This window comes from Desmodus rotundus, chromosome 12, assembly GCF_022682495.2.
Source record: "Desmodus rotundus isolate HL8 chromosome 12, HLdesRot8A.1, whole genome shotgun sequence".
Classification (NCBI taxonomy): domain Eukaryota; kingdom Metazoa; phylum Chordata; class Mammalia; order Chiroptera; family Phyllostomidae; genus Desmodus; species Desmodus rotundus.
Window position 1 is genome coordinate 75,987,427 of NC_071398.1, and position 26,347 is coordinate 76,013,773.

At 36.2% G+C, this 26,347-nt stretch overlaps 1 protein-coding gene across 2 annotated transcripts in view; it reads left to right on the forward strand.

Annotated features, from left to right (window-relative positions):
- Positions 1 to 26,347, forward strand: part of SPTA1 (spectrin alpha, erythrocytic 1) — a 158,040-nt gene that overhangs the window by 111,504 nt on the left and 20,189 nt on the right. For both annotated transcript variants that reach the window (XM_024574725.4, XM_045181907.2), the window contains exons 38-48: positions 413 to 533; positions 1,457 to 1,578; positions 2,921 to 3,053; positions 3,463 to 3,561; positions 4,391 to 4,553; positions 5,196 to 5,272; positions 11,486 to 11,695; positions 13,749 to 14,045; positions 14,800 to 14,912; positions 16,045 to 16,062; positions 16,538 to 16,589. In XM_024574725.4, coding sequence (XP_024430493.2) covers positions 413 to 533; positions 1,457 to 1,578; positions 2,921 to 3,053; positions 3,463 to 3,561; positions 4,391 to 4,553; positions 5,196 to 5,272; positions 11,486 to 11,695; positions 13,749 to 14,045; positions 14,800 to 14,912; positions 16,045 to 16,062; positions 16,538 to 16,589 — 1,405 coding nt within the window. The remainder of the gene's footprint in view (positions 1 to 412; positions 534 to 1,456; positions 1,579 to 2,920; positions 3,054 to 3,462; positions 3,562 to 4,390; positions 4,554 to 5,195; positions 5,273 to 11,485; positions 11,696 to 13,748; positions 14,046 to 14,799; positions 14,913 to 16,044; positions 16,063 to 16,537; positions 16,590 to 26,347) is intronic.

Consider the following 26,347-nt stretch of genomic DNA (forward strand, 5'->3'; position numbering starts at 1 on the left):
AGAAATGGAAGTGTCTAGTCAAGGAAGAGGTATAAATGACCCATGGATATGGACAACAGTGTGGGGATTGACTGTGGGAGTGGGTGGTTGCAGGGCAAGGACACCAATGGGAAAAGTTGAGACAACTGTAATAGAATGACAATAAAAAAGAGAAGAGAATGTATATAACTAGACAGGCAAAGGAAATAAGTAGAAGGCTATTATGTCTGTGCATATGGTAGAGATCAATATATTATTTTAACTATATTAGTATAAGTCAGAAATTTTGCTGAAAGCCTTTGGTACTAATTATCTTTGTGATTACTGACACCAGAGTGTTACCATCTCCTCAACCCCAGCAACGCACTCTCCAAAAACCATTTTTCTAGAATTCCTCAGAGGTCTAAACTCTGTTTTTATTCCTTGTTTGCAGAGAGAAGTTGGTACGAGTGAGCTCCCAGGACAATGGGAGGGATCTACAGGGGGTTCAGAACTTACTGAAGAAGCACAAACGTCTAGAAGGAGAGCTAAAGGCACATGAACCTGCCATCCAGGTAAGAAGAGTAAAATCTGAGAACTGGAGGGGCAGAGAAGTGTAATAGGCCTTCAAACAGGATGATTTACAAAATGTGAAATAGGCATGTCACACAGAGTTAGTCATAAAGTGTTATTCGAGTGTTCTTTTCTCCTCCACATTTTGTATCCTATAAATAGAATTCTACATAGGAAGCCCTGCTCTTTCCTCGAAGGAGAAATTTTAACACTCCAGGTCACAATTTTTGGCAGGATGCAAGTTGGAATATTAGGAAAAGCTGTACTTAAGCTGAGCCATATTAAAAAATTGCACCTCTGGTTCTGGCTTGACAGCAAGGTCATGCTATGAGCATGAATAATCTATAAAGCAGAACATGCAGAGTATCTTAGTACAAATGCCAGTGTCTGTTTCCAAATACTTGGGTAACTTTAGCATGGTAAATCTTACTACAGCTTTCTTTATTCTCCCAGGATTTTTAAGACCACCCCAATTACCATAGAGTTAAGACATAATTTGGCTGTAAAGGACCCATGGACAAGGACAATGGGGAGGGGAATTGAATGTGGAAGAGATGGGGTGGGCAGGGCAGGGGAGAGCATGGGGGGGAAATGGAGACAAATGTAATTGAACAATAAAAAAGCTAAGTATAAACCAAGGGGGAGGGTGGTGGTGGGGGAGGGAGGTGGGTTTGGCTGGGGTGGGGTGGAGGGGTGGGGAGAAAATGCAGACAACTGTAATTGAACAACAATAAAAAAATGTTTAATTAAAAAAATAAAAAATAAGATTAAAAAAAACAAAAAAAACCCTTAGTAATAAAACTAAGTAATGTTTTAAGTAAACTTTTTTTTAAAGAAATAACCTGGCTAGGTACTTTGCCAGGGAACTGTATCTAAATTGGGAGAGGTTGTGGGATAACACAACATGCGTGGGGGTGTTCTTCAGAATGTGCTGAATATGGCAGAGGGGCTGGGAGACAAGGCTGCTGTGGAGCAACAGGAGATCCAGGAGCGGCTGGCTCAGTTTGTTCAACACTGGGAAAAGCTCAAAGAGTTGACTAAGGCTCGGTGAGTTGGGTATTGGAGGCAATATTCTCTTCCTGTATTGCAGGTATTGAGCTATTGTTGGGGAGCATACTTAAGGGTTTGCTCAGCATTTCAGCCCAGCTACAGATCTGTATCTTCCAAATCCTTCCTCAAATGCAGTCTTCCCTGAAGCTTTCTCCCATTTAGACCCAGGCAGAGTGATTGCTGCCTCTGTGTTCTAAATATACCTGTACTCCTGCACTTACTTGCAATTGTCTTTTCTCGTTATTGCCCTAAATATGTTACCCTTTATACTAGGTTATTTGCCACATATCTGTTTTTATCTTACCCCCTTTTTAGCATTGTATGCAACACTTAGAGTAAAAGAAAGATTTTTTCTCCCTTACAGCCATGCATTTAAAAAAAAAAAAATCATACAGTTATATAACCAAATAAAATAATTTCTTCCTACAATTACATGTGTGTTGGCATTAAGAAGACATTTCTTCCTGGGGAATAAAAGTACTTTGCACTTTGTAGAGCCTATGTTGTATAAAAAGAAACACAGTTTTTGAGTAGTAAGATACTCTGCTTCACTGCTATTATTCTCCAACTCCAAAGTCTTGACATTTTATTTTTCTTTTTGGTTGGCTTCTTATTTTTTATTTTATTTATTTTAAAAAAGATTTTATGTATTTACTTTTAGAGGGGAGGGGAGAGAGAAAGAGAGGAAGAGAAACATCTATGTGTGGTTGCCTCTTCTGTGCCCCCTACTGGGGACCTGGCCTACAATTCAGGCATGTGCCCTGACTGGGAACCAAACCACTGACCCTTTTCTTCACAGACCAGCACTCAATCTACTGAGCTACACCAGTCAGGGCTATTTGGACAAGATTTCCTTTATTCCACAAAGAATCCTAGAGAGTAGATGAGGCTACAAACCTGAACTTGTGGGTCAAGGGTCTTCCCCTGTCCAGATATGATCATCACAGCTGACTAACAGACACTTTCATACTCACTTGTTCTGTGGCCCAGTTCAATTGTGGCTGCCTTGAGAGACTGTGACCTTTAGCTCCACTTCCACTGCTTGATAATTTTCTCTTATCTTTTTTTTTCTAGTGACTTTCATTTTTTAAAATTTTTATTGTTATTCAATTCAAAAGAACCTATGCACCCCAATGTTCATAGCAGCACAATTTACAATAGCCAAGTACTGGAAGCAACCTAAGTGCCCATCAGCAAATGAGTGGATCCAAAAACTATGGTATATTTACACAATGGAATTCCATGCAGCAGAGAGAAAGAAGGAGCTTATACCCTTTGCAACAGCATGGATGGAACTAATTTTCTCTTATCTTTACTGAGGCATACTGCTCTGTTATAGAGGGCTTCGGTTGGAAGAGTCCCTAGAATACTTGCAATTTATGGAGAATGCTGAGGAAGAGGAAGCTTGGATCAATGAAAAGGAAGCAATGGTTGCCCAAGGGGATTCTGGAGACACATTGGCTGCTACTCAGGTGAGCAATAGGCTGAAGGGATTCATTTTCTTTTCTATAATATGAATCTCTTTTTAATCAGTGCTTTCACCTTTAAAATGAAAAGCTCCTAGTGGGACAAAAAGACTTCAAGGTAAGCTCTTCATATAAGATGTTCTTGATACATAATATTTCTCTGATAGATGCAGTATTTCATAGAATTATATATTTCAATCTGGAGAAACTCTTATGTATTACCTTGATCAACACTCTTATTTCAAAATCCAGAAAACAATAAGGTCATATGGTAAGTTAGAAACAATGTCAGCATATTCCTTTGATTCTTTTTCTGGTAAGTTTCTCCTTTTTGAAAAGTGAAGAATTTTTGGAACAGAATGTGAGTGGGATAGATTGTCCAGGTGTTTTAATTCTCACTGATTCATTTATGCAGAGCTTGCTAAAGAAGCAGGAAGCTTTGGTTAATGATTTTGCTGTCCATGAGGCCCGAGTGCAAAATGTGTGTGCTCAAGGAAGAGATATCCTGAATAAGGTGAGAGACTCCAGGGATTACAGGTCAAACTTTTATTTTCAAAAGGGATTGGCCCAAATATAGATTCATGAGCAGTGCTAAAATTATACATAGAATTTTAATTATCTTGTTTAAGCTGCCCTTTTGTTATTATTGTTTTTCTTCTTAGCAAATTTATTTAATTATGGTTTTCTGGAAATTCTATTTTCAAGGTCTTATAAGAACAACCTTCAGATATATTTAAAATTAGTTCTTAAGTCCTGGCCAGGTAGCTCAGTTGATTGCAACATTGTCCCAAGGCATCAAGGTGAAGGGTTCAATCCCTGGTCAGGGCACATACAAGGGTCAACTAGTGAATGCTGACTGGGTGCAATAATAAACTGATGTTTATCTATCTGTCTCTCTCTCTCTTTCTCTCTCTGTGACTCACTTTAGTCATAAAATGTTGTAAGAATGTAGAAAAAGTTCTATGTAAGCCTCTAGGGAGGAGGGCCATTTGGAAACCTACTTGTAATCTGAGTATCGTTCTTTTGTTTAAATGCTTGTTTTTACAAAGTGTCAGTGATCTAGATGCTATAGGAAGAACCCTAAACAGAGATGACTTCATACCTTCTAGATGCATACACCTACTAAGAAGATCCCACTTACATGAACAAGCTTGAGAAGATCATCTAAATGCTGGGTTGGAAATAACCATCTGGGGTATAAAGGGATAATAGAATAAGTCCACTAGACCTAGGGGGAGTAGTTACAGAGTTTGAAAGGGAGAGATGACAACTTTTTAATAACACTAAAGAACTCACATTTTCGGCCTTGACCTCTCTTTCTCCTATCAATCTTGGTGCTACAGGAGGAAAGTGAGTACAAGGAAAGGATTTCTGTCAAGATAGAGACTCTGAATGAAAGGACAACTTCTCTGGCCCAGGCCATAGCTTCATGGAAGTTGCAGTTGGAAGATGATTATGCCTTTCAGCAGTTCAACTGGAAGGCTCATTTGGTGGAGGCCTGGATAGGTATGATACGTGAAGGCCCTGGTTCTGAGGTTTGAGAAGTGCTGATAATTTTTTTTATAGAATAATTCCTGGGGCTTTTTCATTTACCATGTAAAGAAAGATGCTCCCTTCATTACTGACACCTATCCTTTCAAGACACAATTACAATCACACTCACATATATGCAAATACACACAGAGAAACAGGCTGAGGGTGTGACTAACTACCAGAAAACATCATTTTGAAAATTAGTGACTTCATATGTGATATTCAGAAAGATAGGACCATTACAAAATATTCTAGGAAATGAACTGTTTGATTTAATTGTAATTTATGTCTGATATGTAATTTGTTTTGTTCTATGAAACACTCTGAAGTCCTCTTGGCCCTAGCTCTGTTTCAGTCAGTTTTATCCTGAACAAGTTTATAAAAACAAGCCATTGATTTCCAATGTTCTCATAGTCCAATGAATCACCAACTTTGAGAGTTTGGAGGTTCTCTTGCAACCTATAGGACATACTCCTTTTCTCCTTACCAAGACTAATACAAGACCAAATATCTTTCCTATCTTTTTTTTTTTACATTTTTTTTATTGCTCTTCATTTACAGTTGTCTGCATTTTCTCCCCTCCCCACCACCCATCTTATTATCTTTGCTTTTTAGCCGAGAAGGAAACAAGCCTGAAGAGCAATGGCAATGGTGCAGACCTCACTGCCTTCCTCACTCTCCTGGCAAAGCAGGTGAGAACAGTGTTGCATGTTAATTGATGCCAGTGAGGGCCAAGACCCATATCACACAGAAGCTGAACACATACAATTATGCCATTCCTACATTTTGTGATTTATTGTCTGTAGGAGCTGTAATATTATTCCTTTTCCTTCCTGATGTTGATAATTTGCTAGTTTTTTTGACACTCTCTGTGTCTCCCTCCCTATTCTCTCTACTTAATCTTGCAATAGGTGTTTATAATTTTTACTAAGCAACCAACTTTTGGTTTTTTAATTTCTTTCTGTGATATCTGTGAATTATATTCCATTAATAACTTTTTAATATCTTTATCAAATTCTTTAACTTCCTAAGGATAACTTCATTTAATTTTTTAAGATGGGTATTGGGATTGTCAAATGTTTAGCCATTGTCTTCCTGGAGTAGTTGTGTGAGTTCTTTATATATTTTGGAGATCAAACCCTTGTCTGAGGTATCATTGGCAAACATGTTTTCCCATATAGTGAGGATTGGGAGTGGTGGGGAGAAAATGCAGACAACTGTAATTGAACAATAAAGTAATTTATAAAAAAAATAAAGTATAAAAAAACTAATCTCAAATGTTTTGCCATTGTTCTATTCTAATATATTGATTTAAGGATATACATTTTTTAGTAAAGCTTAGCTGCATCTCACAAATGTTATATACTGTTTTTGTCATCATTCAGTTAAATATATTCTGTCCAACTTAAATTCTTTTTTTAACATATATAATCTTTTTATTGTTGTTCAAGTACAGCTGTCTCCATTTTCTCCCCACCACTCTTCCCCACCCCACCAACCCCAGCCTCTCACCCTTAATCCTATCCCACTTTTGTTTGTCCTTGGGTCCTTTATACATGTTCCTTGATGACCCTTCCCCTTCTTTTGCCCATTATTACCCTCTCTCCTCCCCTCTTGTTCCTGTCAGTTTGTTCTTTATTTCAATGTCTCTGGTTATATTTTGCTTTCTTGTTGGTTTTGTTGATTAAGTTTCACTTATAGGTGAGATTATATGGTATTTGTCTTTTACTTAATTTCTCATTTGACCCACTGACAATTCAGTAGTGTATTATTTAATTTTCAAACATTTGGGAAGTTTTTAATTATATTTTGTGATATTTTTATTTGATTTATTTCATTTTATTTTTTAAAAATGTTCTAGAATATTTAGGAACATGATTTACAGTTGTAAAATGGCCTGTTTTGGTGAATAGGTTTTGTACAACATTTATACATATTAATATAGCCAAGTTTAAATAATGACAATAAAGGTAATTAATTTACAAAAAAAGAAAGAAGGTATATTTTTCAGTTAATTATATTGCCTATTAAATTTGTTAAATATGTTGTTTAAATACTTATTAATTTTACATATTTCGAGTCTAGGTTAAAAGTTATGTTATTTTGCATTATGTAAATATCTTGAGGAATTAACGCTTTTAATAATGAAATTTTCATCTTTCTTTTTTTAAATAAACACTTCAAGATTTATTAGATATATCTAGAACATAACATACTTTCATTTTTGAGGTACTTTCTCTGTTTACAGAATAGAAGATAATCACAGAATCTGTGATAAATGTGGAAAAGCACAAAGAAGAAATAAATTGTCCACTACTCAGACATAATCCTTATTAATATGTTAGAATATCTTTCCAGTCTTATTTTCTTTGTAGGTATGTGTTTACACACTCCTTTTTCACATGAAGTATTTAAGATCACACTGTACATATGTTTTCCAGTCTATATTAACATTCCTTATATCATCACGTATTCTTCCATAGTACAGCCCCTGGAACAGAGTAGCTAGCTATTCAGTAAATGTTTCAGTAGTTACTGAATACATTATTTTTAAAAAACTTGATAGTTTTTTTAATTACTTTATTGTTGTTAAATTACAGTTGTCTGCATTTTCCCCCCACCACTCCACCCAACACCAGCCAAACCCACCTCCCTCCCTTGCTTCCATTCACCCCCTTGGGTTTTTTTTTTTTTTTTGAACTTCCATTAATTAGTTTAATACTGAATATGTCATTACACTCATTGTCAACAATTCAATATTAAAATATAATGGACACATAATATTTTCTCCCCAGTCACCTGACACCGCAGTGCTCCTTGGAGAGGCAGTGGCTATTACTGGCTTCAATATTTTTTAGCCTACATTATTCAACGCCATAGCCACATGTGAATATTTATATTTAGATTGATATGAACATTAGAGATTCAGTTCCTCACCCCCTTGGTTTTGTCCAGGTGTTCTCTATACTACTTGCTGAAAACCCTTCCCCCACTGTCCCCTCCCACCTCCCCTCTGGCAAATGTTAGATTGTTCTTAATTTCAATGTCTCTGATTCTTTTTTTTAAATTTTTATTGTTATTCAGTTACAGTTGTATGCCTTTTCTCCCCATCCCTTCACCCCACCCCAGCTGAACCCACCTCCCTCCCCCGCATCCACCCTCCCCCTTGATTTTGTCCATGTGTCCTTTATAGTAGTTCCTGTAATCCCCTCTCCTCACTGTCCCCTCCCCACTCCCCCCTGGCTATTGTTAGATTGTTCTTAACTGCAATATCTCTGGTTACATTTTGTTTGCTTTTTTTCTTCTGTTGATTGTGTTCCAGTTAAAGGTGAGATCATATGGTATTTGTCCCTCACCGCCTGGCTTATTTGACTTAGCATAATGCTCTCCAGTTCCATCCATGCTGTCCTGAAGGGTAGGAATGCCTTTCTCTCTGCTGCATAGAATTCCATTGTGTAAATGGACCATAGTTTTTTGATCCACTCATTTGCTGATGGTCACTTAGGTTGCTTCCAGTACTTGGCTATTATAAATTGTGTTGCTATGAGCATTGGGGTGCACAGATTCTTTTGGATGGGTGTTTCAGGGTTCTTAGGGTATAATCCCAGCAGTGGAATTGCTGGGTCAAAAGGCAGTTCCATTTTTAGTTTTCTGAGGAAATTCCAGTGTTTTCCGTAGTGGCTGCACCAGTCCGCATTCCCACCAACAGTGCACTAGGGTTCCCTTTTCTCCACATCCTCTCCAACACTAGTTTTTTGATTTCTTTATGATGGCTATTCTCACCGGTGTGAGGTGGTATCTCATTGTGGTTTTAATTTTCATCTCTCTGATGGCTAGTGATGCTGAGCATCTTTTCATATGTCTCTGGGCCCTCTGAATGTCCTCCTTGGAGAAGTGTCTATTAAAGTCTTTTGCCCATTTTTTCAATTGGGTTGTTTGACTTCCTGGAGTGGAGTCGTGTGGCTTCTTTATTTATATTGGAGATCAAACCCTTGTCTGAGGTATCATTGACAAATATGTTTTGCCATATAGTTGGTTCTCTTTTCATTTTAATGCTGTTTCTTTAGCCATGCAGAAGCATTTTAATTTGATAAGGTCCTATTTGTTTATTCTTCCTTTTATTTGTTTATTCTATCCTTCCTTGCTTTAGGGGACATGTCTGTGAGGATGTTGCAGTGTGGAATGTCTGAGATTTTCCTGCCAATGTTTTCCTCTAGGACTCTTATGGTGTCACAACTTATATTTAAGTCTTTTATCCACCTTGAATTTATTTTTGTGTATGGTGTCAATTGGTGCTTGAGTTTCATTTTTTTACATGTAGCTGTCCAAATCTCCCAACACCATCTGTTGAAGAGGCTATTTTTGCTCCATTTTATGCTCCTGCCTCCTTTGTCAAATACTAATTGACTGTAGAGAGTTGGGTTTATTCTTGGCTCTCTGTTCTGTTCCATTGGTCTATGTGCCTGTTTGTATGACAGTACCAGGCTGTTTTGATTACAGTGGCCTTGTAATACAGTTTGATACAGTGTTCTTTGACTAAATCTTTCACCTTCCATCAACCAGTCCCCACCTCCTGCCTACCCTCTTACAGCTATCAGTCTGTTCCCTGTTTCTATGCCTCTGATTCTGTGTTGCTCAATAGTTCATTTTGTTCATAAAATTCATATGACGTTTGTCTTTCATTGACTGACTTATTTAACTTAGCATAATAGTCTCCAGTTCTATCCATAGTGCTGCAAAAGGTCAGAATTCCTTCTATTTATTTTACTGCTGCATAGTATTTCATCTTGTAAATGTACCACAGCTTTTTTAATCCACTCATATACTAATGGGTACTTAGGCTGTTTCCAAATTTTCAGTTTCTTTATACTTTATTTTATTTTTGTTGTTGATTTGATACATTTATAAATTGCAAAATAATTACCACCATAGAATTAAATAACACCTTAATTCTGTCACATAATTATAATTTATTTTTAATGAGAAAAGTTAAGATTTACTCTCTTAACTTTCAAGTATATAATACAGTATTATTAGGTATAATTACCTTGTTATACATTGGATCCTGGAACTTGACTGAAAGAAATTTCTACCCCTCCCTGGACCCCCCAGTTCTGGGTAACCATTATTTTAGATTCCACAAATAAGTGATATAATACAGTTTTTGTCTTTCTCTGTTGACTTATTTCACTTAGCACAATACCCTCAAATTTTATCCAAGTTCTTGCAAATGGAAGGATTCCCTTCTTTCTCATGACTGAATAATATTCCATTATATATGTGTGTGTATGTATGCATATATCTGTTTCCCTATATGGCATATTCTTTATCTGTTTGTCTTTTTGTGGACACTTAGGTTGTTTCTATATCTTAGCTATTGTAAATAATGCTGCAATGGACACAGATATGCAGAGTGCCTTTATATTTCAGATGTGTCTTTTATAAATATCATATAGTGAGTTTTGTTCTGTTTGATTGTTTTATTGGAACAGTGAGTCCATTTTCATTAAAGTAATTCATTTATAAGTTTTGACTTAAGGCTATAAGTTAACACCTCCCATCCTCCATCCAACTCTTACTTTTTAGCCAGGGGTTGAACTGCTTCAAAACATACTTTTAGGGTTTGTTTGTTTGTTTTTGAAAACTAGTCTTTTTTCAGTTTGCTTTTACACTTGGAGTCTTTTCACTTAAATCTCTTACTAGAGCTGCTCATACCTCATGTGTCCTAAACTCAGTACTGTAACTACAGAAAACTCTACTTAACATTTTAGATTCATAACTACTGTTTTCTGCTTAGCTTCTAGGACTTGTGTCCTACACAGTAACCAGAAGGGAGGGGGAAGGGATAACAGAGCAAAGAAGGGGAAGGATGGTCAAGGACCCATGTATAAAGGACCCATGGACAAAGACAAGAGGGAGGGAGGATTGAATGTGGGAGGTGGGGGTGGGTAGAGTGGGGAAGAGTAATAGGGGAAAATGGAGACAACTGTAACTTAACAACAGCAAAAAAATGAATCTATGAATGCCTTGAGAGGAAAATGTAGGAAGAATATTGCACCTATTTTATGCAGTTCCCTTTCCTGGCTCTTGAAATCCTAGCTGCCCCAGTTCCCCAGAATTCCAGGTTTGTCATTTTAGCTTCATCAGATCATCTAAAGCTCTGATAAGCTGCTCTCTCCTCTTACCCTGTATAATTCGTACTTAAAAAGTGATGGAGAATATTACTCTTACTGCATTCCCATTCCCTCTTCTCTAAAATTTTAATCCCTGAGTTATAGCTACCTGAGTTGCATTCTAATCCCTTTCAAACAGCTGCCTTTTGTACTTGTACCCAGTGGTTAAAATTATCCTCAAAGAGACAATGGTCCATATACAAGCCACCCTATTAGATTTGGAAGTGGAAGATCCTTATTCTGATGAATAATCTTATGATTCTGATATCATCATCTCCACAAAAATATCATTTTTGTAACATAGCATCTGTAGGAGGTCTTTTGTTAGTTTTCATACTTCCAAGTTCTATAGTAGTGCACTGCTAACAATTAGAACACAAACTAATAAGTGATACAAAAGACTCTTATAAAGGATGTGAACTATAAGAAGGATTTAGTTTTCATTTCGAATATTTAGAATATATCATTTTCCAGTATTTCCTTAATCTTTATTGTCCATATAAACTAAAAATCTAATTATAAAACATAAATTCACTGGAACTTGACCATAATCCCAATCCCAAATGTTCACTTACATCTTTAAATCATATTTCTTTCTTTATCCTTGGTCATCATTATAAGTCTTAGTTCTTATTTTCTTCATGATAGAAATATGCTGGAATCCAGGTGTAAATGACCCTTTGGAATCTGTATTATTTCTCTGTTCAGTGCTTCTCTATGGATCTTTCTCAGGACACACTGGATGTCACAATGCAGAGCTTTCAGCAAGACAGACTGTCTAAGATAACTGATCTAAGGGACCAACTGGTGGCTGCTCAACACAGCCAGACCCAAGCCATTGAGGAGCGCCATGCTGCCCTGCTGAGGCTCTGGGAACATCTGCTGGAAGTCTCTGCAGCCCACAAACAGAAATTGCTAGAAAAACAACTACCCATCCAGAAGGTAAATTTTAGAAATGATAAGGCATGGTAAGGCCTTGATTATATATTAACAATAGAATCTAGAAACAAATAATCGAAACTCTGTTTGAATCATCTATAGACATTTGAGTCAGTATATTGAAAAGGATCAGAAAGACATTCCTCTTGAGCAAAAATATTTTAATTGACAGGAGGTGTTTTGGACTGATTTATCAGTTATCCAGCTGACTTGAGATGAAAGCTAGGCTGCAGGTAATGGAAGAGGTAGGTGGGACAAATGAGTGTAAGATCATATTGTAAGGAAGACCTAAAACTGACAGGCAGGAGAAAAGGTCATCCTTGTCCTTTGTTTAATTCAAATAAAAGAAGAACTAGACAAGTAAAACTTTTGTTCTCGTCTTTCTAGCTGGGAAAATTGACATTTATCACTTAACATCTGAACCTTGATTCCTGCACTTATGAAGTAGGATAATATTATTACCATGTTTTGCCGTTCTCTTTCATTACTATTAAAAGAAATAATGGATCTGAAAGATTCAGTATAAACCACTAAGTTCTATATGGATATAAGCGATTAGAATGTTCTTTTTTAAAAAAATTTTTAGTTATTCAGTTACAGTTGTATGCCTTTTCTCCCCATCCCTCCATCCCACCCCAGTAAAATGTTCTTTCTAATGATGGTTGCTAAAGTATTAATGTTGATAATTTTAAAAATTGCTATTAAAAAAAGTCAGATAGTCAGTGAAATTATGGAGCACTCCTATTCCATAAGAGGTATTGCATCATAACAAGTTAAGGTAGTTAGAAAACAAACACACAAATAAAAATCAGTCTATCTGGACCCTTAGTTAATTTGTACTCTATTGAAGGATATGAAACCTATTTTAGGTGAAAAAAATGAATCAAGTAATGGAAAACTTATACATACATACATAAACATAGGATGGAGCATATATATGCTCCATATATGCTCCATCTGCTCTTGTCTTCTACTCTTCTATATATATATATATGGAAGAGAGAAAGAGAAGAAAGATATTTCACAATCTGATTCTATTATTTTACTTTCTGATTATAAAGTATTTGTAAAATATTCAGTTGATCCATAGATTATGAAAATAATATAAAGTGCTTTTTACATTTTTATATTCTTCATGTTAGTTTTGTTTTCTCTATGTTGGTCTATTTTAACATATAGATTGTAGGAATGAGTATAAGGAAGATAAACAGGGTATGACTTTGTAATCTCCCTTGTACTTGGGCCATTTTTCCCCCTCGTTAACACTTATATTTGAGGATAAAAACTAATTTGCATAACATAAATCTCCTTGGAACTACAGACCCAAAATCTGTGATATATTTTTAAATCTAAAACATTCTTGATTACATACTCTTTGGAACAATCCATGTACTTATTTCATTCAGAAATTCAGTAACTCAGAACATACAGATAACTCCAGAAAATACTGCAGGAATTCCCATACAGGTTAGAGAGTAGGAGCTTCAGGTCTGAGAAGAACCGTGAACACATTTTAGGAGAATGGTATGACAAGAATTCAGAACAGGCAGAGACATTAGAGAGGTATGGTCTGCAGAAGATCAGGAGAAAGAAAGAATGTGGACAGGATATAAGATAGGTTTGCTTATCCCATGAATGGCTTGTTCATTTAATCATTCATTTAGCATCTACTCTTGCATGTTTACTATGTGCCAGGTAGAATTGAAAAACAGACTTCAGAATAAGAAATCATGGAATCTTATCGTTGAAAGTGACCTTTGCCACTTTTGGAACCTTAGAGCTAAAATGACTGTAGAAGTTATTCAACTTCCTCATGTGTAGATGATGGAGAATCTGACCTGTGTAACATAACAAAATGCCAAAATTAGAGCTTATGCCTGTAACTCACACATCCATCCATCTTATTGTATGGTACCTATTGGTTTTAGTTCTGCCATCTTAGAGTGTTGGCCCTGAAAATATTTGAAGAAAGTTATTTTTTTATCCTCAGTCTTCTCTTGTCTTCTATTCTTCTGTTTCTACTGGTAAAGATGAAGGTGTCTTTTTTTCTCTATAGGCTGAGGAGCTATTCATGGAATTTGCACACAAGGCTTCAGCTTTCAACCACTGGTGTGAGAATGTTGAGGAGGACTTGTCAGAACCTGTGCACTGTGTCTCTCTAAATGAGATTCATCAGCTTCAGAAGGACCACAAGGTGTTCTTGGCCTCCTTGGTCAGGGCCCAAGAAGACTTCAACTATTTGCTAGAGCTAGACCAGCAGATTAAGACCTTAAATGTGCCCTCCAGCCCTTATACCTGGTTAACAATGGAGGTGCTAGAGAGGATGTGGAAACAAATACACGACACCATCAAGGTAATTTGAGGCATAGTAGAGACATTTTTTTGGCTATAGTGATCATGGCCAACTTATTATCCAAGTTGGGGTTTTTTGAAAAAGAAAGGAACACAATTAATTGGGACAACAGTTAATAAACTGGACAGTCTAAGAAAAATTTGGAAATATGACCACAATAAACATAGACCTATGCAACATAGTTTGGATAGCTTTATGCTTCTAGATGTTGAATAGTGATATAGGAAAGCAAACATAAGCCCCAGGAAGTGACTCTGAATATAGATTATAAAAAGTTTACAAAGTTGGTGTATTTATTTAAAGTCTATATATTACCACATCCAAAGTATTTCTTATTATATACACACTTCCAAAAGTGCCATTTAAATGTGGTTGTATTTAATGTTTGTCTGTCTATAATGATGTTCATTATAGAAGTGATGGAAACTATTTTAAAGGTTTATTATTAATTTTAATGTCTCTGGTTATTTTGTGCTCACTTATTTGTTTCGTTGATTAGGTTCCACTTATAGGTGAGATCATATGTTATTTGTCTTTCACTGCCTGGCTTATTTCACTTAGCATAATGCTCTCCAGGACCATTTGAAGATGAGAAGAGGCGGGATGGAAGAAATATGAATACTGAAGCACATACCTCTGGGATATAGGTTAGATTTGGGAGAGTTAAGATGTACAGCTCAGCCTGGAACCAGTTGTTGTACTTCAAAGAATGGTCTTTAATGTGTAATCCACTATCTGTGATTTTGTTTTCTAGGAACGAGAGCAGGAGCTGCAAAATGAGGAGGCAAGACAGATCAAGAACTTTGAGATGTGCCAGGAGTTTGAACAGAATGCCAGTGCCTTCCTTCAGTGGATCTTGGAGACCAGGTGTGTTGTGATACCTCAAAACCTATGATCCTTATGACACACTCTCCATTCCCAGAAGGATGAAGTACATAAAGGTGGTGGGAGGAGGGATTCTTACAGCATTTATTCTGTCCTAAAATCACCAAATCTTATTTGTGCTTTATATTTATAATTGATTGCTTTCTGTATCAATCTTTGCAAAATTGAGAAATGAGAATTTCAGCCTTATACCCACTGTGTACCTTTCAATCTTTTTTCTTGATACTTTCACCTTTTTCTTGTTGGCTATAGTTACAGTCCAAAAATAATAACAGTTCACCACTTGGTACTTTATAAAATACTTCTATGTCCATTATGTCACTTAACTTTTAGAACACCCTTGAAAAGTATTCAAAGAAGATCTTATTACCTGTATCCAAATGTGGAAAGAAGTTCAGTAGATAAATGCACTTGGTCAAGACTACATATGTATTTATTAACAAAAGCAGAAACAGAATATGTCATAAACAACTAATATGAAATTCTTATGTTGCCTGACTACTAAAGCTGTGATGAGAATCAAGTGACATAATATATTCTAATCAGTTTTGTTGAATGCAAATTGTTCTGTATGTGAAAATGACATTTGTCACATCTACTGGGGCAAATAAGCTGAAAAAGAGGAGACTTAGAAGGTGTAATACGTTAGAATAAAGGTGTAAGTTGGTAGACTGTATCCAGTAAATGAGTCAGAATTGTATACAAACATGAATACTGTTCGTATATACCAGTGACAGAAATAAAGCACACAATTAACAAAAAGAAAATCTGTATCATGGCTAAAAACATGTGAGGGAAAACAAAGGAAATATAGTTCATCCTTCTCTCACTTTGGTTTTGGTTCCTAATCTTCTGGCATCATTTGCTGAACACTGAGTATATCACCTCACACCTATGCTCTTCATACAAGAGCGAGTAGCTGAATGGAAGGCTGTTAGCTTCTCAGTGTGAAAGAGACTTTGGTAACAGTGGGTGGAACATGTTCATATTTTTTGGCTACAAATGATTTAGAATGTTTTATAAATCTGAAGAAAAAATATTATTAAAATAATCAGTGTTAACATATGATTTCCCTTTTTCTTTTCTGATTCCTGTTCCGGAACCCCATGACCAGGGCCTATTTTCTGGATGGGTCAGTATTTTGTTATCATGTTTGTTTTGTTATACTATTCTGGAATAATTAACTAAGGAGACATTATTACTGGGTCATCTTTATCCCATATCAATCTGATGATGTCTAAATAAAAATGTGGAGTGAGAAAGAGAAGCACAATAAATATTCTGCCTCCACACCTCATTAGGTGGAGTCTTGCTTACACATTAAGTTGAGGATATGTTTGATAATAAGAACTAGGATGGAGGTCTGGAAGCCTTTTCATAGGCAGAAAACTAGAAATACACCTAAATTATTTTCTCATATATCTGTCAAGGCTGCCAATAAATAGCAGGTTTGGTTCCATGAAAATTTGGTGTTCTGAAAATTTATTTCAGAGAGGCCAAATAACTTGGAATAAGTAGCAGTAGAGAAATGTAGAAGCTTTGAATTTGTCTGTATGAAATATCAACTTCTGATATTATGAGTAACTTTTCCTCTGGTTCTTAACTAGATCTTTGCTCAAAGAGACGGGAACTCTGGAATCCCAGTTGGAAGCAAATAAAGTAAGTAATGTTTATTCATTAGCTCAGGATATTTCCAGAATTACAATGAGTGAAAAAATAAAAACGACTTAAAGGGAACTCTTAAATAAACACTTTTACATAAATTCTTTGTCATGAAAGTGAAGAGCCTAAGGCTCTGGTGTGAACTCTGCCAAAATTTCATTCAAACTATTGAACATCATTTAATGGACACTTTTTTCCTTAAATCTCTAAACTTCAATTTCTGTATTTATACAATAAACTTAATAATAGTTATATCATAAAGTTACTGTTATTAAGTAGGGAGCAAATGCAAAGCTCCTAGTCTACAAACCAAAACACTGACAAATTTCTTCTATTATTTGATAATGACAATTATTTGATAATACAATTGAATCTAGATGATCTTTTAACTGTTGAGGGAAGCAATGGGCTATAGTTCTGTTTCTTAACATTTCTTTTCATTATTGACTGCTCCAGGAGAAAAATTTATTAATTAAATTTTATATCTTCCCAATGAGAGTATTTAAAAACTAAAGAATAAGACAGTGTCAGATAGGGAGTTCCAGTCAAGAAAGTGGAGCAGGTAAATGCTGTTCTGGCCTCCTCCTATGACCACATCAAAATTATAGCTAAATTATGGAATAACCAACCTGGACAACTATCTGAATACCAACTGAACAGAAGGTCTATAACTAAGTATACAAGGAAGAAGCCACATTGAGATTGGTAGGAAGTGGGGAAAGACCCAAAGCAGGCTGGACTCACACCCATGCATGACAGTTGAAAATTTTGAGTGATATTTCAGATGCAGAATTCCCCCATGAGGAGCAAAAGGGATTCTGGACCCACACTAGTATTCCCAGCCACATTACCAGTGCTGGTAAAAGGAGCCCTCAAGACATCTCCTTCTGAAATTCAGCTGGCAATTTGTCGATCTGAATGAGATAAAGCTGCTGGAAACCCACAGGGTTATCTTAAAGGGCCCATGGACTGACTCATTCACTCACAGGAGCTCTCCCCACATTCTGGAACAGAGAGAGAAGTGGCTTGGGGGAAGCCAGAAACATACAGAGAGGAGCTTAGTTGTATGGCTTCAGAGTAAGCACTGGAGGGATAGCCCCTACTGTTCCTGTGTTGAGCCATCCTACAACACAGCTGTTGGGCAGTTGCCATCTTTCATTTGTTGAGCCCTCCCACCACATGGTCAAATCCGAATCTACATTAACCTGGTGAACACTACTCAGCCCAACATGGTGGCTTCCCGAGAACCTGACTCATTCAAATCACATACTGCTTGGGAGTTTTACAATAGCTGAGACTTACACAGCCATAGGCCTTGGGGTGCCTTGTGCAATTTTCTAAATGACCCTAGCCTAGTACTTGTGGCAGCCTGCATCAGTTTGCAACATGCCCTCTCCCATACACCTGCACGCCCATGACAGGCAGTTACCAATCATGAGTCACACTGTGTTTCCTACCAGGTAACATTGAGTCATTCATAGGCAGCAGCTAACCTTGGCCTGCACTGGACTCTTCCCAAGTGGCCCCCAAAGCAAGAAACCTGTTGCAAGATTCAAACCACAACACAGCACCATGTGATTAGCCTAACAAGTGGCACACTCAAAGAGAGTTATCTCATTAGGGCAAATCCCATTCCATGGGGTCAGGTCCTTCACAGTAGCTTCTACACTGTGATTACTGTAAATACTCACAGACAGTCAACCTGAGGGATAACCCCACTCATTGACATGCCAACAGCAATCAAAGTTCAAATACAAGAGTAGGTACACACAATACAAACAAGGGTCACTCCTAGACACCTTGCTCAGGTGATCAGGAAGACTCCACAACTGAGCCCCACAGGACACCTACTATATAAGGCCACTCTGTCAAGGTTAGGAAACATAACAGATATACCTAATAAATAAAAACACAAAGAGGCAAAAAAAATGAGAAGACAGAGAAACATGTGCCAATTAAAGAACAGTGAAATCTCCAGAAAAAGAAGTAAACACAATGGAGGTAAGCAATCTGCCAGATCAGATTCAAAACACTGGTTATAAAGAAGGTTGATGAAGTTAGGGAGAAATTCAACAAAGAGATAAGCATAAAAAGGATATAGAAATCACAAAAAATAACCAATCAGAAATTAAGAATTCAATAACTGAAATGAAGAATAAGCTAGAAGGAATCAATGGTATATTAAATGAGAAACAGAAGATTGAATCAATGATTTGGAGTCAAGGTCACAGAAAAGACCCAATCAAAACAACAAAGAGAAAAAATAATTTTAAAAAAATGGCAGTATGGTGGTTATCAGCCGGAAGGGAGAGGAGGGCTTAGTAAAGGTTAAAGAAAGTGAAATATATGGTGACAGAAGAAGATTTGACCTCGGGTGGTGGGTACCCAATGCAATATACAGATGATATCGTATAGAATTAATTGTACACTTGAAACATACAATTTTATTAACCAAAGTCACCCCAACAAATTTAATGAAAAAAATTTCAAAAAAAAATGGATACAGGTTAAGGGACAACATCTAGCATAACAACGTTCACATCCTAAGAGTAAGAGGAGAAGAAGAAAGTGAGGAAGAGATTGAGAGCCTATTTGAATAAATAATGACTGAAAACATTCATAACCTGTCAAAGAACATACACATATGAGTCCAGGAAGGCAGAGTCCCAAACAAGATGCACCCAAAGAGATCCACACCAAGACACAGCGTAAGTAAAATGGCAAAGGTTAAAAACACAGGGAAAATCCTAAAGGCAATAAAAGAAAGGCAGTTACGTACAAGGGAACTCGCATAGGATTGTCAGCTATTTCTCAGCAGAAATTTTTCAGGGAAGGCAACATTAGCACCTAATATTCAGGGTGATGTAATGGAAGGGCCTACAACCAAGAACACTCCATCCTTCAAAGCTATCATTTAGACTTGAAAAAGAGAAAAATAGTTTCTAAGCCAAGAAAAAATTAAAGGGGTTAAGTACTACCAAACCAGTGTTACAAAAAAAAGCTAAAAAAAAAAAAAAAAAGAAAAAGGAACTCTATGAGAAGAAGAAAATGGAAGATAAATATGAATGATAAAATAGCAATAACTACATATCAATCAATAATAAATTTAAATGTAAATTGATTAAATGCTCCAATAAACAGACATAAGGTGGATAAATGCATAAGAAAACAATACCCAAATATAAGAGGTCTGTTGAGAAAGTATCCAGTCATGCTGTATGAAAAACAGGGATATTTATTAAAGACACAAGACACATTGAAATAAAGAACAAACTGACAGTAATCAGAGGGGAGGTGCTAGGGGATAATGGGGAGGTAAGGGGGAAAGGTCATCAAGGAACATGTATAAAGGGCACATGGCCAAAGCCAAAAGGGAGTAGGATCTAGGGTGGAAGGTGGGAATGTGGTATGTGGGGGAGTGATGAGGGGAAAATGGAGACAATTGTACTTGAACAATAATAAAAAAGAGGGTACAAGAAATATTGTACACAGGACAATGATGTCTCAGTCCCCTTCAAAGTAGACACCATGGGATCTCACACAGTTCTCCCAATCACCATCTGCTGCTCCATCATATTTTTCTGAATCTCATAGTCTTAAATCTCTTCCTTTTAAAAGGTGATTTTAGTTTTTAGAAAAGCCAGAAGTTGCAGGTTACAAATCTGGGCTCTAGGGGTGGCTGAGCCACCTAGGTGATTTGATGTTTCACCAAAAATCTCTGCATGAGATGTGATGCATGAGCGGGCATGTAGTCGTGATGAAACTGTCAATTACTTGTTGCCCATGGCTGTGGCCTTGTGAATCGTCTGAATAGTTTCCGTGGAAGAATGTTCAAGCTTAATACAAAGTTTGTTGCAGATTCACTGTTCTATTTGCTCAGTCATTTTTAATGTAATGGCCACACAGTACATGTGTTCAATCCAAGGCATCTACTGCCATTACTAACTAGAACAATGAAGTTGTCATTATTCATGCATGTGCATTCCAGTTCACTCTCCTTGGCTTCTAGGTTACATTTATGTCACTCAAATCAATCTCACTATATAACAATAGTTGGACTTTTCCCACAAAGACCTCATAGTATCTGAGAGAGACCTACTTCTGATTTTAAAAAGTACAGACAGACTGAAAATAGGAAAAAAAAAAAGATATTGTATGAAAATAGAGAAACAATGGAGTAATGATACTTCAATAGAAAATAGACTTTAAAACAAAGGCTATAATAAGAGACAAAGACCAACACATCAAGCCAACAAGAGGATGCAACCCTTGTAAACAGTTATGTACTGTACAAAGGAACAGCAAAATATATAGAGAAAATAATAACAGACATAAAAGGAGAGATTGACAATAATGCAGTCATAGTAGGGACTTTAACAGCCCATTGACCTCAATGGATTGATCTTTCAGACAGAAAATCAGCAAGGAAAGAGTGGCCTTAAGTGATACATTAGACCAGATGGAAGTTTTTTAATCCTCACACAAGGGTATGTATCCATTAATTTGAGAGAGAGATTGATTTCCTCCCATACATGCCACAGCCAGAGGTCAAACTTGCAACCCAGGTATGTGTCCTGACCTGAAATCAAATGGGCAATCATTTGGTGCAAGGAATAATGCTCCAACCAACTGAGCCACACAGCCAGGTCTAGACAAGATGGATTTAATCAATATTTTTAGAGCATTTCATCCCAAAGCAGCAAAATATACATTCTTTTCAAGTGACATGGAACACTCCAGAATAGAACACATGTAAGGCCACAAAACAAGTCTGAATAAATTTAAGAAGATTGAAATCATATCAAGCTTCTTCTTCAGATCCACTGTTATGAAACTAAATGTTAACTAAGAGAAAAAAAACTGGAAAACATACAAACAAATGTGTGCTAAATAACATCTATGAAACAATCAAAGGATTAACAATGAGATTAAGGGATAAATCAAAAGATACCTTGATACAAATGAAAATGAAAACACAATACAAAATCTGTAGGAGACAGCAAAAGCAGTACTAACAGGGAAATTCAGAGCAATACAGGCCTACCTCAGGAAGCAAAAACAATCTCCAATAAACAATCTAACTTTATACTTAAAGGAACTAGAGAAAGAACAACAAGCAAAGCCCAAAGTGAGAGGGAAAGAAATAACAAATATCAGAGCAGAAATACATGAAATTGATTCTAAAGAAATAATACAAAAGATCAATAAAACCAAGAGCTGTTTCTTTGGCAAGATAAACAAGATTAATAATCTTTTAACCAGACTCATCAACAAAAAAGAAAAAGGACCTAAATTAATAAAATCAGAAATGGAAAAAGAGAGGTAACAACTGGCACTACAAAAATACAAGAAAATATTACAAACAACTATATGCCAAGTATTTGGATAATCTAGAAGAAATGAATAAATCTCTAGAAACATGAAATCTTCCAAGAATGAGCCTAGAAGAAACAGAAATGAAACAGACCAATTAGTACTAACAAAATTGAATCAGTAATCAAAAAAAATTTTTAACAAACCAAAGTCCTAGACAGGATATTTTAATAGGTGAATTTTACCAAACATTCAAGGAAAAATTAACACCTACTCTTTATATTCAAAAATTTCAAAAGGAAGGACAGCTCCTAAGTTTATTTTCGGAGGCCATCAAGACCCTGATCACAAAATCTGACTTAGAAACTACAAAAAAATTGTTGACCAATAGCCCTGATGAATATATACACAAAAACCCTCAACAAAATACTAGCAAACCAAACTCAGAAATAAAATACAAAGATAACACACCATGACCAAGTGGGATTTATTTTTGAGATGTAAGTTTGGTTTAATATTCACAAATCATTTAATGTGATACACCACATAAAAATGAAGGATAAAAATCATATGATCATATCAATAGATGCAGAAAAGGCATTTGACAAAATACAGCCTCCATTTATGATATGAATGCTCAGCAAAGTCAGAATACAGGGAACATTTCAATATAATAAAGGCCACATATGACAAATGCACAGGTAACTTCATAATCAATGGGGAAAAGCTAAAACTGTTTTCCTTAAGATCAGGAAAAAAACAAGGATGTCCACTTGCACCACATTTTTTCCCACATAGTATTGGAAGTCTTAGCTACAGAAATCAAAGGTGAGAAAAACAAAAAGTATCTAAATTGGAAAGGACAAATTAAAATTCTCATTATTTACAGGTGACATGTTACTATATATGAGGAACCGTAAAGATTCCACTACACACCACTAGTAATATTTGGGGTCCTTTATAGTTTCATAGAAATTTTTGAAATGTTTGTTCTATAACTGTGAAACATGACATTGGTATTTTGTTTCTTTGTAATTTTTTTTATTGTTGTTCATGTACACTTGTCTGCCTTTCCCCCCCCCCCCCCCCCGATAACTTCCCCACCACTCCAGCCATCCCCACCTGCCTTCCCTGTTTCCAACCCCTCTGGTTTTGTCTGTCTGTCCTTTATAGTTGTTCCTGAAAAGGAACAACTCAGGGGGCTTCCATTACACCCCCATTGTCCCCTCATACCTCCCCTCTGGTAACTATCAGTTTGTTTTTAATTTCAATGTCTCTGGTTATATTTTGTTTGCTTTTTTCTTTTGTTGATTATATTCCAGTTAAAGGTGGGATCATATGGTATTTGTCCCTCACTGCCTGGCTTATTTCACTTAGCATAATGCTCTCCAGTTCCATCCATGCTGTCGTGAAAGGTAGGAGCTCCTTCTTTTCTCTCTTCTGCATAGAATTCCATTGTGTAAATGTACCATAGTTTTTTGGTCCATTCATTTACTGATGGGCACTGAGGTTGCTTCCAGCACTTGGCTATTGTAAATTGTGCTTCTATGAACATTGGGATGCATAGGTTCTTTTGAATTGGTGTTCAGGGTTCTTAGGATATCATCTAGCAGTGGAATTGCTGGTTCAAAGGGCAGTTGCATTTGTAGTTTACTGAGGAAATTCCATACTATTTTCCACAGTGGCTGCACTACTCTGTATTCCCACCAACAGTGCACTAGGGTTCCATTTTCTCCACATCTTCTCCAACATATGTTTGGTAATTTATTTATGATGCTATTCTCACTGGTGTGAAGTGGTATTTCATTGTAGTTTTAATTTGCATTTCTCTGATGGTTGGTGATGCTGAGCATCTTTTCATATGTCTCTGGGCCCTCTGTATATCCTCTTTGAAGAAGTGTCTGTTCAGGTCCTTTGCCCATTTTTTAATTAGACTGTTTGTCTTCCTGGAGGTCAGTCATGTGAGTTCTTTATATCTTTTGGGATCAAACCCTTGTCCGAGGTATCATTGGCAAATATGTTTTCCCATACAGTTGGTTCCCTTTTCATTTTAATTCTGTTTTCTTTAGCCACACAGATGCTTTTATTTTGATGAAACCTCATTTGTTTATTCTTTCCTTTATGTCCCCTACTCAAGGGGACACATTGGTGAAAATACCGCTGCATGGAATGTCTGAGATTTTCCTGCTCGTGTTCTTCTCTAGGACTTTTATGGTGGCATGACTTATATTTAAGTCTTTTATCCATGTTGAATTAATTTTTGTGTATTGTGTAAGTTGGTGATCGAGTTTCATTTTTTTGTGTATAGCTGTGTAGATCTCAGAACACCATTTGTTGAAAGAAGCTATTTTTACTCCATTTTATGCTTCTGCCTCCTTTGTCAAATATTAATTGACCATAGAGACTTGGGTTTATTTCTGGGCTCTCTATTCTGTTCCATTGATCTATGTGTCTATTGTTATGCCAGTGCCAGGCTGTTTTGATTACCATGGCCTTGTAATGTAATTTGAAGATAGGCATGGTGATCCCAACCACATCGTTCTTCTTACTCAAAATTGCTGTGACTATTTGTGATCATTTATGGTTCCATATACATTTTTGAAAGCTTGTTCTGTATCTGTGAAATATGTCATTGGTACATTAATATGGATTGCATTGAATCTATAAATTGCTTTAGGTAGTATGGACATTTTGACAATGTTAATTCTTCCAATCCATGAACATAGTACATGCTTCCATTTGTTTGTGTCTTCCTTAATTTCTTCAGTGTTGTGTAGTTTTCTGAGTACAGGTCATTTACATACTTGCTTAGGTTTATTTTTAGGTACTTTATTTTTCTTGTTGCTATATCAAATGGTATATTATTCCTGATTTCTGTTTCTGATATTTCATTATTGGTGTACAAAAATGGCTTTGATTTCTGGATATTGACTTTGTATACCACTGAGTTTTGCCAAACAAAATGAGTTTTGCCAAATTCATTTATTAGGTCTATTAGTAGTTTTTTTGGTGGAGTCTATAGGATTTTCTATGTACACAATCGTGTCATCTGCAAACAATGACAGTTTTGTTTCCTCTTTTCCAATTTGGATGCCTTTTATCCCTTTTTCTTGTCTGATTGTTGTTCCTAGGATTTCCAATACTATGTTGAATAGGATTGTTTAAAGTAAACATCCTTGTCTTGTTCCTGTTCTGAGTGGGAAAGCTTTTAGGTTTTACCCATTGAGTATGATGTTGGCTTTAGGTCTCTCATATGTGGCTTTTATTATGTTGAAGAATGGTCCCTCTCCTTCTTTCTCTCTGCTGCATAGAATTCTATTGTGTAAATGTACCATAGTTTTTTTATCTACTCATTTGCTGATGGGCACTTAGGTTGCTTCAAGTACTTGGCTATTATAAATTGTGCTATTGTAAATTGTAAATTGTTATTCATGTATGTATATATAAGTAACAATATTCTTATTCATATATATATGAATAACAATAAAAATTTTAAAAAAGAATGCTCCCTCTCTTCCCACATTGCTGTTTTTATCATAAATGGGTGCTTTACCTTAATAAATTCTTTTTCCAATTCCATTGATATGATCATAACATTTTTGTCTTTCCTTTTGTTTATTTGATAGATTATGTTTATTGACTGGTGAATATTTCACCATCCTTGTATCTCTGGGATAAAACCCACTTGATCATGGTGTATGATCTTTTTAATGTATCACTCGATGCTCTTTGCCAATGTTTTGTTGAGGATTTTAGAGTCTATGTTCATTAGTATTATTGGCCTGTAGTTTTCTTCTTTGTTGTGTCTTCCTCTGGTTTTGGAATTAGGATGACGCTGGCTTCATAAAAAGAGTTTGGGTGTCTTCCGTCTTCTTAGATTTTTTCTAATAATCTGTGTTTGATAAGTATTAGCTCTCCCTTAAATGCTTTTTTAAAATTGCCCTGTGAAACCATCCAGCCCAGGGCTTTTGCGTACCGTGAGTTTTTTTATTACTGCTTTGATTTTGTCAGCTGTTATTGCTCTGTTCAGGCCTTCTGCTTCTTCTTCATTGAGTTTTGGAACATTATATTTTTCTGGAAATGTGTCCATTTCACCTAGGTTTTCAACTTTCTTGGCATATGGTTCTTCATAGTAATTTCTGACAATCATATGTATTTCTGTGGTATCAGTTGTTATCTCTCCTCTTTCATTTCTGATTGTGTTTATTTGGGTCCTCTGTCTTTTTTGCTTGATGAGTCTGCTTAAATGCTCATTGATTTTGTTTATCTTTTCAAAGAACCAGCTCCTGGATTTATTGATCCTTAGAATTCTGCTTTTAGTCTCTAGGTTTAATTCTGCTCTTGATTATTTCCTTCCTTCTCCTTGCTCTGGGTTATCTTTGTTGTTTTTCCTCAGTTTCTTGCAGGTGTAGGGAGAGGTTGTTTATTTGAAATGTTTCTAT